This window comes from Haliotis rufescens, unplaced genomic scaffold (assembly GCF_023055435.1).
Source record: "Haliotis rufescens isolate VD_foot unplaced genomic scaffold, xgHalRufe1.0.p SCAF_13, whole genome shotgun sequence".
Taxonomy (NCBI): domain Eukaryota; kingdom Metazoa; phylum Mollusca; class Gastropoda; order Lepetellida; family Haliotidae; genus Haliotis; species Haliotis rufescens.
The window spans coordinates 3,164,604-3,179,336 of record NW_025963813.1 but is presented as its reverse complement, the minus strand read 5'-3'; the positions used below and the strand labels follow the sequence as shown (position 1 = coordinate 3,179,336).

The following is a 14,733-nucleotide window of genomic DNA, read 5'->3' as shown; positions in this document are numbered from 1 at the left end:
GCTAAAAGCGGCGTAAAATCATACTCACTCACTCACTGGAGCTGATAATCAAAGAATTAGAAATGTTTCAGTGATTTGGCTTATGTTACAAAAAGGCATTTTCCATCATGTTAATGTTTGTGTTGCAGGAAAGTCCGACAGACGTCCAGTCCCAGATTACTGACTACTTGTCTAAAGACGGACTGAACCCACAATGTGCAGACACAGAGAAACTCCTGTATCTATGGCGACTCTACCAGAATTCACAGGTGAGGAATGGTTCTGTGTTCATGTCTTTGAGAGGCATTTAGAAGTGATACACATAAGGAAAAGAATATATGGATGCCAACTTCTATTTTATATCTAAGGAACACAACATTTCGGAGTGTACGCTTACTCCTTCATAGGTGGAGTATACGGTTTGTTTGTTGCTCTGCATGATGAGTTTTTTCATGTTTAAAGTATCATCCATCCATCCACTCCATCCATCCATCCATCCATCCATCCACTCCATCCATCCATCCATCCACACACAAACACGCACACACACACACACACACACACACACACACACACACACACACACACACACACACACACACACACACACACACACACACACATTGTCCCAGTTTCACACACACCAACAGTTGTTATGAGCATCAGACTATAGAGTACAGTACAGTCCCCTTTAGTGGGAGACAATCCATCCATCCATCCATCCATCCATCCATACATCCATACATACATACATACATACATACATTGTCCCAGTTTCACACGCCACCAATTATAATGTCCACGCCCCAACAGTTGTTATGAGCATCAGACTATAGAGCACAGTACAGTCCCCTTTAGTGGGAGACAAGTTCAAACATGTTAATGGGACACTTGGCTTGGCCCAATCAGCAGTCCCAGCAGATTTGATCAGATCACATTGGATGTCAATCTATGAGTTAATGATTACCCTAATCACATACACACAGTCAAAGTTAGACACAAGTCTCAAGCAGAACTATCACTGAGAAAGTCACCAGATCATTATACATAGACTTACATATTTTTTGTTTATGGAGGTTATAATGTAAAAACTGATGTGCACACACTTTGTAAATCAACAAAATAACTTCACAGATTCATGTTTAATCATGAACATACAAAATACTAAAGAAGATACAAAATCAGTGACACCTGCTCACACTGTCGTCAGCCAATCAGAAAACAGTAATCTGCAAGAGGGCGTGGCCATATTTTTTTTTCACTTGATGGGAGCATAGATCTAAAGATAATTGTTTGGGGACAAGGAATCACTTGCAGTTTAGAGCAGAGTCCCCCTTTAAGTGGTGTCCCCTTCCCACACATAAACACCATGATACATCAATGAGTATACACATAATCATCACAGAACCATCCTTGTCTGAACAAGATTTACCTGCTTCAGGCATCACTGTACACCTGCTTTACCTGTGCAGGTGCATGAACGACCTGTTCCTATGGCAACTGCATAATTGGACACTGGTGTACTATTTAAAATTAGGTCACTCCTCACCTGAGCGTATATATGTTTTGTTGTTCTATTTCCGTGCTATTCCTGGAACCCTTGTGTTGAAGTGCACTGTTGACGTTGATTAGACGGGTTGGGGGATCTGTATTGACAGTGATGGGGGCACCTGTCCTGTTTGTCGGATGCGGACAGACATGGCCGTCCTGTATTTTGACACAAGCGTCTCCCCAGGTGTATCAAGATAAATGCTGATATTATGGTAATGCATGTTTACACTAATAAAAGCTTATCATGTGACTGATATATGTCACCTGTTTATGGGCTGACCTGGATGGGTTGACATGTGCTTGAAGTGATTTAAATAATTTCTATATTTGTAGCTGGTTTTGAAATATTTTTCATTGAATGTCTCAAAACTGCTAATGTGCAGAAAATAAGTTTGTGATGTTTTGTCGTTCTCTGTTTCTCAAGCACATCAAGGTTTAGATATCTTTGTATTCCTGTTATTTATGATGTCGAATCTATCTGGTTTCAAAATTGAATGTTTGGAATGTTTAAAAGTGAAAGTAAAAACATTTCATCATTTCTAGAATCATGATCATTGTTTGACCCTTGACCATTGTTGACCCTCGTCATGTTTCCTGGAGGGTCTTCAGTGCAGAATCAGTAAACGGCCAGTGCTTTTGCTAAGGGTTGACTTCCAGTGTATTGTGACCATTAACAACTTGGAAGTATTGCCCTGAAATGTTAATGAGAGGGACCAGTTCAAAGTGAAATGTGGCCAAATAGCAATTTATACATGGTGTATATTCATAAGTAGAAACGTATTTGGTGTCTTGCCACTTAAACTGGGGATTGGATGATGTCTTCCTCTCTAAACTGGGGATTGGATGTTGTCTTCCTCTCTAAACTGGTGTCTACCTCTGTAAACTGGGGATAAGGTGGTGTCTAGCAACTTAAACTGGGGATTGGATGATGTCTTCCTCTCTAAACTGGTGTCTACCTCTGTAAACTGGGGATAAGGTGGTGTCTAGCCACTTAAACTGGGGATTGGATTATGTCTTCCTCTCTAAACTGGTGTTTACCTCTGTAAACTGGTGATTGGATGATTTCCTCCTCTGTAAACTGGGGATAAGGTGGTGTCTAGCCACTTAAACTGGGGATTGGATTATGTCTTCCTCTCTAAACTGGTGTTTACCTCTGTAAACTGGGGATAAGGTGGTGTCTAGCCACTTAAACTGGGGATTGGATTATGTCTTCCTCTCTAAACTGGTGTCTTTCTCTGTAAACTGGTGATTGGATGATCTCCTCCTCTGTAAACTGGGGATAAGGTGGTGTCTAGCCACTTAAACTGGGGATTGGATTATGTCTTCCTCTCTAAACTGGTGTTTACCTCTGTAAACTGGTGATTGGATGATGTCTGCCCCTGTAAACTGGGGATTGGATGATGTCTTCCTCTGTAAACTGGGGATTGGATGATGTCTTCCTCTGTAAACTGGTGATTGGATGATGTCTTCCTCTGTAAACTGGGGATCCGGCAGTGTCTACCTCTGTAAACTGGGGATCCGGTGGTGTCTACCTCTGTTAACTGGGGATTGGACAGTTCTTACCTCTGTAAACTGGGGATCGGGTGGTGTCTACCTCTGTAAACTGGATATCGGGTAGTGTCAACCTAATGGGTCTAATGGGTGACGTGTTGTTCAGAGGGATGTGTTGTTGAGATGGATGTGTTGTTCAGATGTATATATTGTTCAGACAGATGTGTTGTTCAGAGGGATGTGTTGTTGAGATGGATGTGTTGTTCAGATGTATATATTGTTCAGACAGATGTGTTGTTCAGACAGATGTGTTGTTGAGATGGATGTGTTGTTCAGATGTATATATTGTTCAGACAGATGTGTTGTTCAGAGGGATGTGTTGTTCAGATGGATGTGTTGTTCAGATGTATATATTGTTCAGACAGATGTGTTGTTCAGATGGATGTGTTGTTCAGATGGATGTGTTGTTCAGATGTATATATTGTTCAGACAGATGTGTTGTTCAGATGGATGTGTTGTTCAGATGGAGTGTTTTTCGGAGGGATTAGTTGTGACTAATGACTGCTGTGTTGTTCAGAGGGATGTGTTGTTCAGATCGATGTGTTGTTCAGACAGATGTGTTGTTCAGAGGGATGTGTTGTTCAGATGGATTTGTTGTGACTAATGACTGCTGTGTTGTTCAGACAGATGTGTTGTTCAGAGGGATGTGTTGTTCAGAGGGATTTGTTGTGACTAATGACTGCTGTGTTGTTCAGACGGACCTGAAGCTGGCGCGGGAGTTGGAGGAGAAGCTGCGACAGTCCCAGTCGGAGGAGATGAAGGAGGTGGAGAACTATGTGGAACACATCCGCCACCTGTCAGACGAGAGAGAGGCTCTCATACAGGAACTGGAGGGCGAGAACGAGGCTCTCAAGTCGGAGGTCGAACAATTCAAGGCCAATGAGAGTGAGTTGGAATCTTTGAGTATTCATTGGGCATATTGGTTTTTGGCAGGTGTCATTCCCTTTTGCCGATAAATGTGGAAAGTACGAGTGTAATAACTTTCCAATATTTGCACGGGAGCATTTTAGTGAATGTCAGTGCTGATTGACCGATATGACGTGACATTGCTTTAATGTTGAGAACGTAACGTGATCCATTGTTGTTTACGCCACAACTTGATCACATTATACCATTTGAAAAAGAATTTGACTTCAGCTAAGTTTCTCTGAAGAGTCAACATTTCAAGAATGTCACAGAGTAATATACTGTTAGTCATGAAATTTTAATACATCCCCAAATAAATGCCATTGTTGACCACTGGCCTAAAATGCTTCATGAAGTTATGTGTCTAGCCCTGCCTTTGAACTATAAAATCTAATCAGCAAATGGCAACAGCAAGACTTAGAATTCTATGACAAGTAGTTTGAGAATGGATAATATGAAATCAAAGCAGTTAATTCTTGTGAATACCATACCTCTATTACATCATTGCCATTATCCTGTCTTTTGGTTGTAATCACACTCCATTAAATCTTGAGATATTCAACTGAAGTCCTCTTCACTGTCAACTATACAGAGTAGTTGTACCCATAGTAGCACAAAGCATGTGCAGTGAACCTCACACGACAATAAATATGTCAAGATAAAAATATCTCACTATATTAATGTGGGCAAGGGACACACTTTTTTCGAATACTTTCATGCTCGCATTATTCACGTTTCTTTCGCGGACTGTCTGACCTTCTATCTCGATATAATATTGACATTTATTATTAGTATCTGTCTGTCTTGAATCATCATCACAATAACTTTTAGATGGATATTAATATTTAATATAATTCTCGTTGACCACCTCTGTGGTCTAGTGGACATAGTGTTTGCCCTGAGAGTGAAAGGTCTGTGGTTTGATCCCTGGCTGCGTTATACCAAAGAGATTGAAAGATGGTACTTGTTGTTACCCTGCCTAGCAATCGGCATCAAGGTCATAAACAGGGTCTGGTTGGCCTCGGTTCCTTTGTACTGTGTCTGAGTGGGGTATCCATGTTAAACTGCAGCATGATATCTCAGTGGGCTACCTCTTTAATACAGGCATTTGTTCGGTCAAGTACAAGCAGCCACACACACATTGCTGTAATAGTAAGAGCAATTATCTTGAATGCTGCCTTAAACCCCATTTCACCCCATCTCTAATTCTTGTTTCATCAGGTGATGAAATCCGTAAAGAAACGTCAGAGATGCTTTCACAGCAGGGACTGGATGAGATTGCCAAGGCAACAAGCAGTGAACAGATTGCCTTTCTTCTGGTGGAACGAGCAAGGCTATTGGATGAGCTGGAGGCGGAGCAGAATAACAGCCAATCAGGTGACAAGGATTCAGAGGAGTTGAAGAAGATCCTGGAACGAGAACGTGACGACTTTGAGGAGGAGATGCAGCAACTACGACAGCAGGAGAACCGGGCGCGGAGTTCACTGAAGCACGAACACGAGGAGGAGATTGGAGCACTCATGGATGAGAACGCCAAGCTGGAGGACGACCTCAATTCTTCCAAACAAAAGGTAGGAAACGTATTTGCAGCAATATTGTTGAAAGATTAGTTTCTTACAATTTCAGTTTTTTTATTTTCTTATTGCAAGAAGTAAACTAGAATATGAAAATAATAAGTTGTCAAGGTTGATTTAAGGGGAAAATAAAAACATTGTCGCCTTCTTACCATTATTCAAAGCCTGTTAATCCAGGCGGGAATTTTTTTTTTTTTAAATCTCTTGATAAATGATTCATTGCAACAGAATGTATTTTTAAACGGTAATTGTCTGAAAAACAGTGTTTTTCTGTTAGCATCTTTGATTCTCAAGTGTGTCATGTCTCCATTCTAATTTATATACTGTAAATTGTGAAATTAATGCGTCTCCAAAAGAATGCGACCGTTGGCCCCTAGTCAATAATGGGAATCAATATGAATGCGACACCCCTCTCCTCTCAAGCATCAGTGGAAGAAAATGTCCTCTGTCAGGTTTACAGGAGAATCCTCATCCTCATCCAACCTTACATTAATCCAATCACACACCAAATAACAGCGCTTATTAGCACTGATAATAGTACTCCGCTAAAACAATACATGGGCACTGGCTCGTGTCGGCCTTTGACGTAGTCGCAAAGAACAAAGACACCCTGTTGCGTGGGTGGCATCTGTCTGGACTTGCAGGTGTGATCAGTGATGACCTAAGTGTGTAGAACCCCAGCAGTGACAATTCACAGGATGTAATTAGTCTTTGAATGGCATTGTTTATGTACTTGTTACAAAAGTGCTGCTCAATGAACAGTGGTGTGGAATACATAGTTGTTTGTTTTCAGTGTATGAATGAGTTGGTATTTCTGCTACCCAAAATAACTTATTGTTGATATAAATGCGTTGTTTAATAATACGAACAAAGACCACTCGCATTTTTCGCATTTAATTCACGCTCGCGTTAATTTCAAGATTTACAGTACCCCGGACCCATGTGCTTCCATAGCTCTGTTTTTGAATCTGGTTGAATTTTATGACACACTAAAAGTGACGTCAAGTCAAATTACTTTTCTTTCTTGATTGAAACAAGTTGTTTTGTTTGTTTGTTTGTTGTTTAACGTGTCACTATTCGCAATATTTGAGCTACATGACGGCAGTCTGTAAATAATCAAGTCTTGACATCATGAGCATCGACCTATGCAAGTGGGATATGATGACATGTATCAACCAAGTCAGCAAGCCTGACCACCCGATCCTGTTAGTTGCCTCTTAAGACAAGCATGGGTTGCTGGAGACCAATTCTAACATGGATCTTCACGGGTATATTGAAACAAGTGATGATATCATTTGGACTTGAGTAATAATTGAGAGTGAGGTATTTAAGGTATCCAAAAGATAAACATGTTTTGTTTATGGATTTTCTGGCCCCAAAATTCATTTTGTTTAGTCAGAAAAAAAATAAATGAAAACAATCAAATTTCAAATGTTTTATTTCATTTCCTCAAAGTTTTTAGTGGCATTGAGAAAAAAAAAGGTACCTCCTTTCCACTGTTGACACCGATCTGTAATCATATCGTCAAGATTCGTCATAAATTGTTGTGTTTTAAAGTTTTTAAGATAATTTTTCAATAGGTTTTAATTATAATATTTTAAATGATATATTTATATTAATAGCAACAGTAAGTGAGTTTCTTTTAGCCATTATACTTACGTCTGGTCAGTGGAGAAAAAAAAGGACGGCTTTTAATGTTTTTAATAAAGCCTAGCCTAAGTAATAGAAGAAGATGCACATACATTGTAGAAGTTCTATGGTCGTACAGTCAAATATTCTGAAACAGTCTTTCAATCAGTTGAAGGAACTTGAAGCTGAGATAAACAGACTCACCGATGACCTTGAGAATGAGCACAACCTGCGTCAGAGCGAACGGGAAGAACGTGATGAGGAGAGAAGGAAGGAGAAAGAGGATAGAGAGAAGGAAAGACAAAAGGACAAGGAATCCCTCATGGAAAGTAAGTTCAAAAGAGCCGATGGTTCTTTGAAGGTGACAGAGGTCTAAATTGTTTGGCCTTTTCATAATAGTTGTCAAATGTTATTCTAAAAATGTACTGTGTAAGGGCAAGGCCTGGATTTTTGTGTGAGACACAATGTTTTTTTCAGTCAGCTCGCAATGACTATATTTCTCTAAACGGATGAGCATAACAATTGTTTCTGGACCCACAGGACATTATTTTTGGAACAACCATACAGGTCTGTATGCTGAGGGAAAAGTATTATGAAGAAGAGGAATAAAAATTATTTTTTTTGAAAATGCCTCTGTAGGCTGAAATACATGAAATGAAGCCACAGTAATGTGCTGCTAACAGTAGTCAATATATACATGTACTTCAGAGTTGCTGAAATTGCTGAAATCTTTGACAGGCTGGGAAAAGATTTCTCCTAATTTTGACCTTATTCAACATTCAACAATTTTGTTGAATGCTGAGAGTTGAGTGCTGCTAAAGGCCAATTGAAATGTGATGACCTGTAGCCCTGACTGGTTATTTAATACCATACAAAAAAAGAATATATGACAATAACACGGGAGATTACAATTCATGTTTGTTCTGTTTTTCTTCCAGGTCCGCGCCCCCAAAGAGCCGGACTGACGCGCTCGGCCAGTGATGTGTCTCTCAGGAGGATCATAGAGGAGAAAACTAAAATAGAAGGAGAAATAATTCCCCTTCGCAGCAAGATCCGAAGCATGGAGACAGAGATTGGCAAGAAAGAGGATGAAGTAAGACCAAGATCAGTAACATCAGATCTTTGCCCCGTTACACATCCATACAATACTACCCTCTGTCACCTATTAGTGAGTGAGTGAGTTGGGTCTAACGCCGCTTTAACAGTATTCCAGTTATATTGCAGCGTGTCAGCTTACTGTGGGAGGAAAGCCTGAAGTGATGCAGGTCTCAGACATTTACCACTTTGGTAAAACCACGAGCCTGAGTATGGTGCTGACAAACCGGGAGACATAATTAAGGAGAATGGGGATTCGAACCCACAATTTCTGGAGTGCCCAAGGGATGCAACTCTGCACGCCTTAGAGGACTGAGTCACCCGTGCCCCCCTCATCACCCATGAAGTGATGGATTTCATTTCAGTACTTCTCTGAGCCTATGTCTGACTGAGCCTCAACAGGAGGTCACATCAGGTGAACTCTAAGCAAGCTTTGTCTGCCCAATCGAAATATAGGATGTGTTGCTGTTGAGCCAACCAGATATCAGCTTTCTGAAACAGTATGGTTTCATTGTCAAACTGATTGCCATGGACAACACTTTATGACATTTTTGCTGAGATTTTGGTGTCGGGGGAAAAGAATCCACAGTTATTAGAAATTGTTATGTTGTCTTTTGAAAGATAGATCTGTATTGCACAGACACTGTGATGTGGAAACCTAGTCAAGCTAGTCTGAGCCAAGGCCAGGGTTTGGTTCCCATGGGTACAACATGTGAGATCCATTTGTTGTGTCCATCTTCGTGGTATTGCTGGAATATTGCTGAAAGGGGCACACTCACTCACACTTGTGATAAATGATAAAGTGAAAAGCTGTTAACAAGACCACGAAAGTAGCAGGCAATAAGATGTTGATGTAAAATGTCCAGTGTGGGTATAGATCTTCTCGTTGTTCAGTTGAAAAAGATGAAGAATGATATGGAGAAGGGGCTGATGCAGCAGCAGCAACTCCAGCTGAAGAACAAGAACCTGCGAGCTGAGGCAGAGGAGCTGGAACAACAGCTGGATGAGGCAGAGGTAAGACAGGGAGGGTGAAGTAACAGCTGGATGAAGCGGAGGTAATAATTGGAGGGTGAAGTAACAGCTGGAAGAGGCAGAGGTAAGACAGGGAGGGTGAAGTAACAGCTGGAAGAGGTGGAGGTAAAACAGGGAGGGTAAAGTAACAGCTGGATAAGGCAGAGGTAAGACAGGGAGGGTGAAGTAATAGCTGGATGAGGCGGAGGAAAGACAGGAAGGGTGAAGTAACAGCTGGATAAGGCAGAGGTAAGACAAGGAGGGTGAAGAAACAGCTGGATAAGGCAGAGGTAACACAGGGAGGGTGAAGTAACAGCTGGATGAGGCGGAGGTAAGACAGGAGGGTGAAGTAACAGCTGGATGAGGCGGAGGTAAGACAGGAAGGGTGAAGTAACAGCTGGATGAAGCGGAAGTAAGAACGGGAGGGTGAAGTAACAGCTGGATTAGGCAGAGGTAACACAGGGAGGGTGAAGTAACAGCTGGATGAGGCGGAGGTAAGAAAGGGAGGGTGAAGTAACAGCTGGATGAGGCGGAGGTAAGACAGGAAGGGTGAAGTAACAGTTGGATGAAGCGAAGGTAAGAACGGGAGGGTGAAGTAACAGCTGGATAAGGCAGAGGTAACACAGGGAGGGTGAATTAACAGCTGGATGAGGCGGAGGTAAGAAAGGGAGGGTGAAGTAACAGCTGGATGAGGCGGAGGTAAGACAGGAAGGGTGAAGTAACAGCTGGATAAGGTAGAGGTAAGACAGGGAGGATGAAGTAACAGCTGGATAAGGCAGAGGTAACACAGGGAGAGTGAAGTAACAGCTGGATGAGGCAGAGGTTAAGACAGGGAGGGTTAAGTAACAGATTGATGAGGCGGAGGTAAGACAGGGAGGGTGAAGTAACAGCTGGATGAGGCAGAGGTATGATAAGGAGGGTGAAGTAACAGCTGGATGAGGCAGAGGTATGATAAGGAGGGTGAAGTAACAGCTTTTCTGGGCTTGTTGATTCTCCTTCTGGAATCAACAGATTCTCATGATTTCTTCATTTCCCATTACATTAAATGTTTTGTTTTGATGTCTTTCTGTTTATTCCCAGTCAAGTGTTGAGAAGTTGTCGACCACCAATGAGGAACTGTCCACAAAGCTTTCCACTTTACAAGAGGAGGTGAAGGTGCTTAGGTCAGAGTCTCAGAAGGCCTCCACACTCCAGGATGTTGTAGACATTATGAAGAACGACAAACAGAACCTCACGGACAAGATGGCAACCTTGAAGAATGACCTTGCTGAAGCTGAGGCTGAAAGGGAGGAATTAACCAATCAAAATACATTGCTAACAAAGAAAGAAGATGAACTGACCAATCACATAGACTCTCTTAAACAGGCGATCGAATTAGCCAATGAGGAGAGAGAAAAGATGTGTAGGGACAAGGATGACCTTTTGGCCTCCCGGGAGGAACAGGAGGGTCAGTTGAGGTCACTTCATGAGGAGTTGGAAACACTCAAGGCTGATAAGACGTCTCTGAGTGAAAACACAGAGTCTATGAGTAAGGACAATAAGGAACTGACCAATCAGATCGCTCAGCTTCAGGAGGAGATGCAGAAGAACCAGTTATCACACAGTCAAGAACTTGCCAAACTAGAGGTGCGTTGCTCTTGGTGTGATAGGTTTTTCTCCTTTTTAAAATGTATCATAAAAATGGATTCAATTTAACATGTATAGAATGAGTTGAGGTGAAATGAGGTTAAACATCATGATCAAGATAGTTGCATGCATGTGTAGCAGGGCGTGGAGTCATCCCACAGATGACATCCTTACCTTGTTAGCTTGCTGATGGGGTTAACCTCTTTGGTCATGTGGACAAGGCGTCCGACCTCTGATTAGAAGGTCCGTGGTTCGAATCCCATCACGGGACTCAGAAATTTTATGGCCGCTACAATGGCGCCCAACGTGGGGATGAGCACGTTCATATTTAATTTGAGCAATATAAGTCTCAGTACCCTATACTATGCGGCCCGGGACGTGCCTTCTGTTGACGGGGGAGTATGTAGCAGGGCGTGGAGTCATCCCACAGATGACATCCTTACCTTGTTAGCTTGCTGACGGGGTTAACCTCTTTGGTCATGTGGACAAGGCGTCCGACCTCTGATTAGAAGGTCCGTGGTTCGAATCCCATCACGGGACTCGGAAATTTTATGGCCGCTACACGTGCGTGCATGTTTTATAATGCTAGCCCATTGAAATAAAATGCTGCAGTTAAACAGGGATACCCAAAAGTCCAATGCGCGCAGTGAATAGTGGCGCCAAAGACGACTTGGCCACCTGTGCCCCCTTCATTGCAATAAATGCTTTTAATAAAACGTTTCCGACAACCTTTTTAGTGACAACATCTCATGGCAGTTTCTTGCTCTTTCAGTCACCTAATGTTCATGATCTACCAACTTTAAAATGCCACAAAGACTTCATTGCTCTGTTTGAATATTTGTCAGATTATTTCATCTCACATGAGAGAACAGAACCAGAAGCTGACTGGTCAAATGTCCGACATCCAGTCAGAACTCAATGACACGCGAGTCAGTGAGAACACCCTCCTACAAACACAGGTTGGTTGTTGTTGTCATGCAGGATTCAAAGTTCACGCCAGTTTGATCTCGGGAGCCACTTTTGGGTTCGCAAACCATAATATTTTCACCAGTGGCCAAATGGAAAAAATGTGTGCACTGAAGGACAATTTTTAGAAAATTTAACCGATTTTCATAATTATAATTGAGGATTGATTGATTGGAACAAACTGATACTGAATTATCGATGACAAAATCTGAACGGATTTCCAACACTAACCTTTGCTGATCTTTGTTTGTTTGTGTTTCTTTCAGAAGTCTCTTATGACCTCAAATGATGACTTGGAAAAGAAGTAAGTGGACACTTCTTTCTGATATTTATACACTGGAATGAGTAACTATGGTAACCAGTTGGTTGTGCCACTGAGGGGACCTGAGCAGTCCCCAGTACGAAATACTTCTTGAACATGAATTGATACATGGGTGTATGTTCATGTGTGATCAGGTGGGTATTCGCAATGCATCATGACACACATAACAGTGAGTTCTGTACCTTGAGACCACCTGTACCTCGAGGCCACCGGGTCATCTATACCTCGCGGCCACCGAGCTCTTAGTGTGTCCCTTTGAGGAGCAGTGGAGTAGCCAAGTGATTGGCTGGTCATGCTGAAGGCCGGGTTTCAATTCCCGACATGGGTACAGTCTGCGAATCTCACTTCTTGTGTCCCCTGCCATGATCTTGTACGATATGTTGCATACCGTGGTGTGAAACAATACTCTTTTCCCTGTTTCAGATATAAGCTTGAGATGGATGATATCACGACCAAGCTGCAGATGACGCTGTCAGAGTTGACCAAGACACGAACCACCCTTGAACATGAACAGTGTGAGAAAACATCTCTCTCTGACAAACTGTCATTTTCCGAGACCCAAATCCATGAACTGACCAAGCTGAGGGCATCACTTGAACAGGAACGAAAGTCAAAATCAGATTTAGAGTCGAAAATTCATGAAACTGAGATGAAGTTAGCGGAAAGGACAATGGTAGCGGATGGGTTTGAGGGTGAGCGTAAACAGAGGATTGAGTTAGAGAGGAAAGTGTTTGATTATGGCAATGTGGAGGATGATCTGACAACAGCCAGAGATAGACTGGATCAGGAGCGGCGGATGCGGAACGACCTTGAGGCCAAGGTCCTGGACTTGGAGCAGATTCTGGAAGACCTGCGGATGGACAATGAGAACCTGCAGCACACCATGGGCAACAAGGTGGGTACCCGGTAGTATGGTCTACCTGCAGCACACCATGGGCAACAAGGTGGGTACCCGGTAGTATTGTCTACCTGCAGCACACCATGGGCAACAAGGTGGGTACCAGGTAGTATGGTCTACCTGCAGCACACCATGGGCAACTAGGTGGGTACCCGGTAGTATGGTCTACCTGCAGCACACCATGGGCAACAAGGTGGGTACCCGGTAGTATGGTCTACCTGCAGCACACCATGGGCAACTAGGTGGGAACCCGGTAGTATGGTCTACCTGCAGCACACCATGGGCAACAAGGTGGGTACCCGGTAGTATTGTCTACCTGCAGCACACCATGGGCAACAAGGTGGGTACCTGGAAGTATGTTCATACCTGCAGCACACCATGGGCAACAAGGTGGGTACCTGGAAGTATTGTCTACCTGCAGCACACCATGGGCAACAAGGTGGGTACCCGGTAGTATGGTCTACCTGCAGCACACCATGGGCAACAAGGTGGGTACCCGGTAGTATTGTCTACCTGCAGCACACCATGGGCAACAAGGTGGGTACCAGGTAGTATGGTCTACCTGCAGCACACCATGGGCAACTAGGTGGGTACCCGGTAGTATGGTCTACCTGCAGCACACCATGGGCAACAAGGTGGGTACCCGGTAGTATGGTCTACCTGCAGCACACCATGGGCAACTAGGTGGGAACCCGGTAGTATGGTCTACCTGCAGCACACCATGGGCAACAAGGTGGGTACCCGGTAGTATTGTCTACCTGCAGCACACCATGGGCAACAAGGTGGGTACCTGGAAGTATGTTCATACCTGCAGCACACCATGGGCAACAAGGTGGGTACCTGGAAGTATTGTCTACCTGCAGCACACCATGGGCAACAAGGTGGGTACCCGGTAGTATGGTCTACCTGCAGCACACCATGGGCAACAAGGTGGGTACCCGGTAGTATTGTCTACCTGCAGCACACCATGGGCAACAAGGTGGGTACCAGGTAGTATGGTCTACCTGCAGCACACCATGGGCAACTAGGTGGGTACCCGGTAGTATGGTCTACCTGCAGCACACCATGGGCAACAAGGTGGGTACCCGGTAGTATGGTCTACCTGCAGCACACCATGGGCAACTAGGTGGGAACCCGGTAGTATGGTCTACCTGCAGCACACCATGGGCAACAAGGTGGGTACCCGGTAGTATTGTCTACCTGCAGCACACCATGGGCAACAAGGTGGGTACCTGGAAGTATGTTCATACCTGCAGCACACCATGGGCAACAAGGTGGGTACCTGGAAGTATTGTCTACCTGCAGCACACCATGGGCAACAAGGTGGGTACCCGGTAGTATGGTCTACCTGCAGCACACCATGGGCAACAAGGTGGGTACCCGGTAGTATTGTCTACCTGCAGCACACCATGGGCAACAAGGTGGGTACCTGGAAGTATGTTCATACCTGCAGCACACCATGGGCAACAAGGTGGGTACCTGGAAGTATTGTCTACCTGCAGCACACCATGGGCAACAAGGTGGGTACCCGGTAGTATGGTCTACCTGCAGCACACCATGGGCAACAAGGTGGGTACCCGGTAGTATTGTCTACCTGCAGCACACCATGGGCAACAAGGTGGGTA

At 43.7% G+C, this 14,733-nt stretch overlaps 1 protein-coding gene across 9 annotated transcripts in view; it reads left to right on the top strand.

Annotated features, from left to right (window-relative positions):
• Positions 1–14,733, top strand: part of LOC124116909 (myosin-11-like) — a 65,220-nt gene that overhangs the window by 13,219 nt on the left and 37,268 nt on the right. For 8 of the 9 annotated variants that reach the window (XR_007220319.1, XR_007220318.1, XR_006858194.2 and 5 more), the window contains exons 2-11: positions 129–248; positions 3,777–3,966; positions 5,209–5,558; positions 7,360–7,519; positions 8,129–8,283; positions 9,180–9,299; positions 10,377–10,922; positions 11,768–11,881; positions 12,155–12,192; positions 12,634–13,105. Coding sequence is in view for 6 of the 9 variants with exons in the window: in XM_046478516.2 (XP_046334472.2) it covers positions 129–248; positions 3,777–3,966; positions 5,209–5,558; positions 7,360–7,519; positions 8,129–8,283; positions 9,180–9,299; positions 10,377–10,922; positions 11,768–11,881; positions 12,155–12,192; positions 12,634–13,105 (2,265 nt within the window). In the remaining 3 variants the exon portion in view is untranslated. Of the gene's footprint in view, positions 1–128; positions 249–1,585; positions 1,743–3,776; positions 3,967–5,208; positions 5,559–7,359; positions 7,520–8,128; positions 8,284–9,179; positions 9,300–10,376; positions 10,923–11,767; positions 11,882–12,154; positions 12,193–12,633; positions 13,106–14,733 lie in introns of those variants that run through there. The other variant, XM_046478519.2, reaches the window with a different exon arrangement.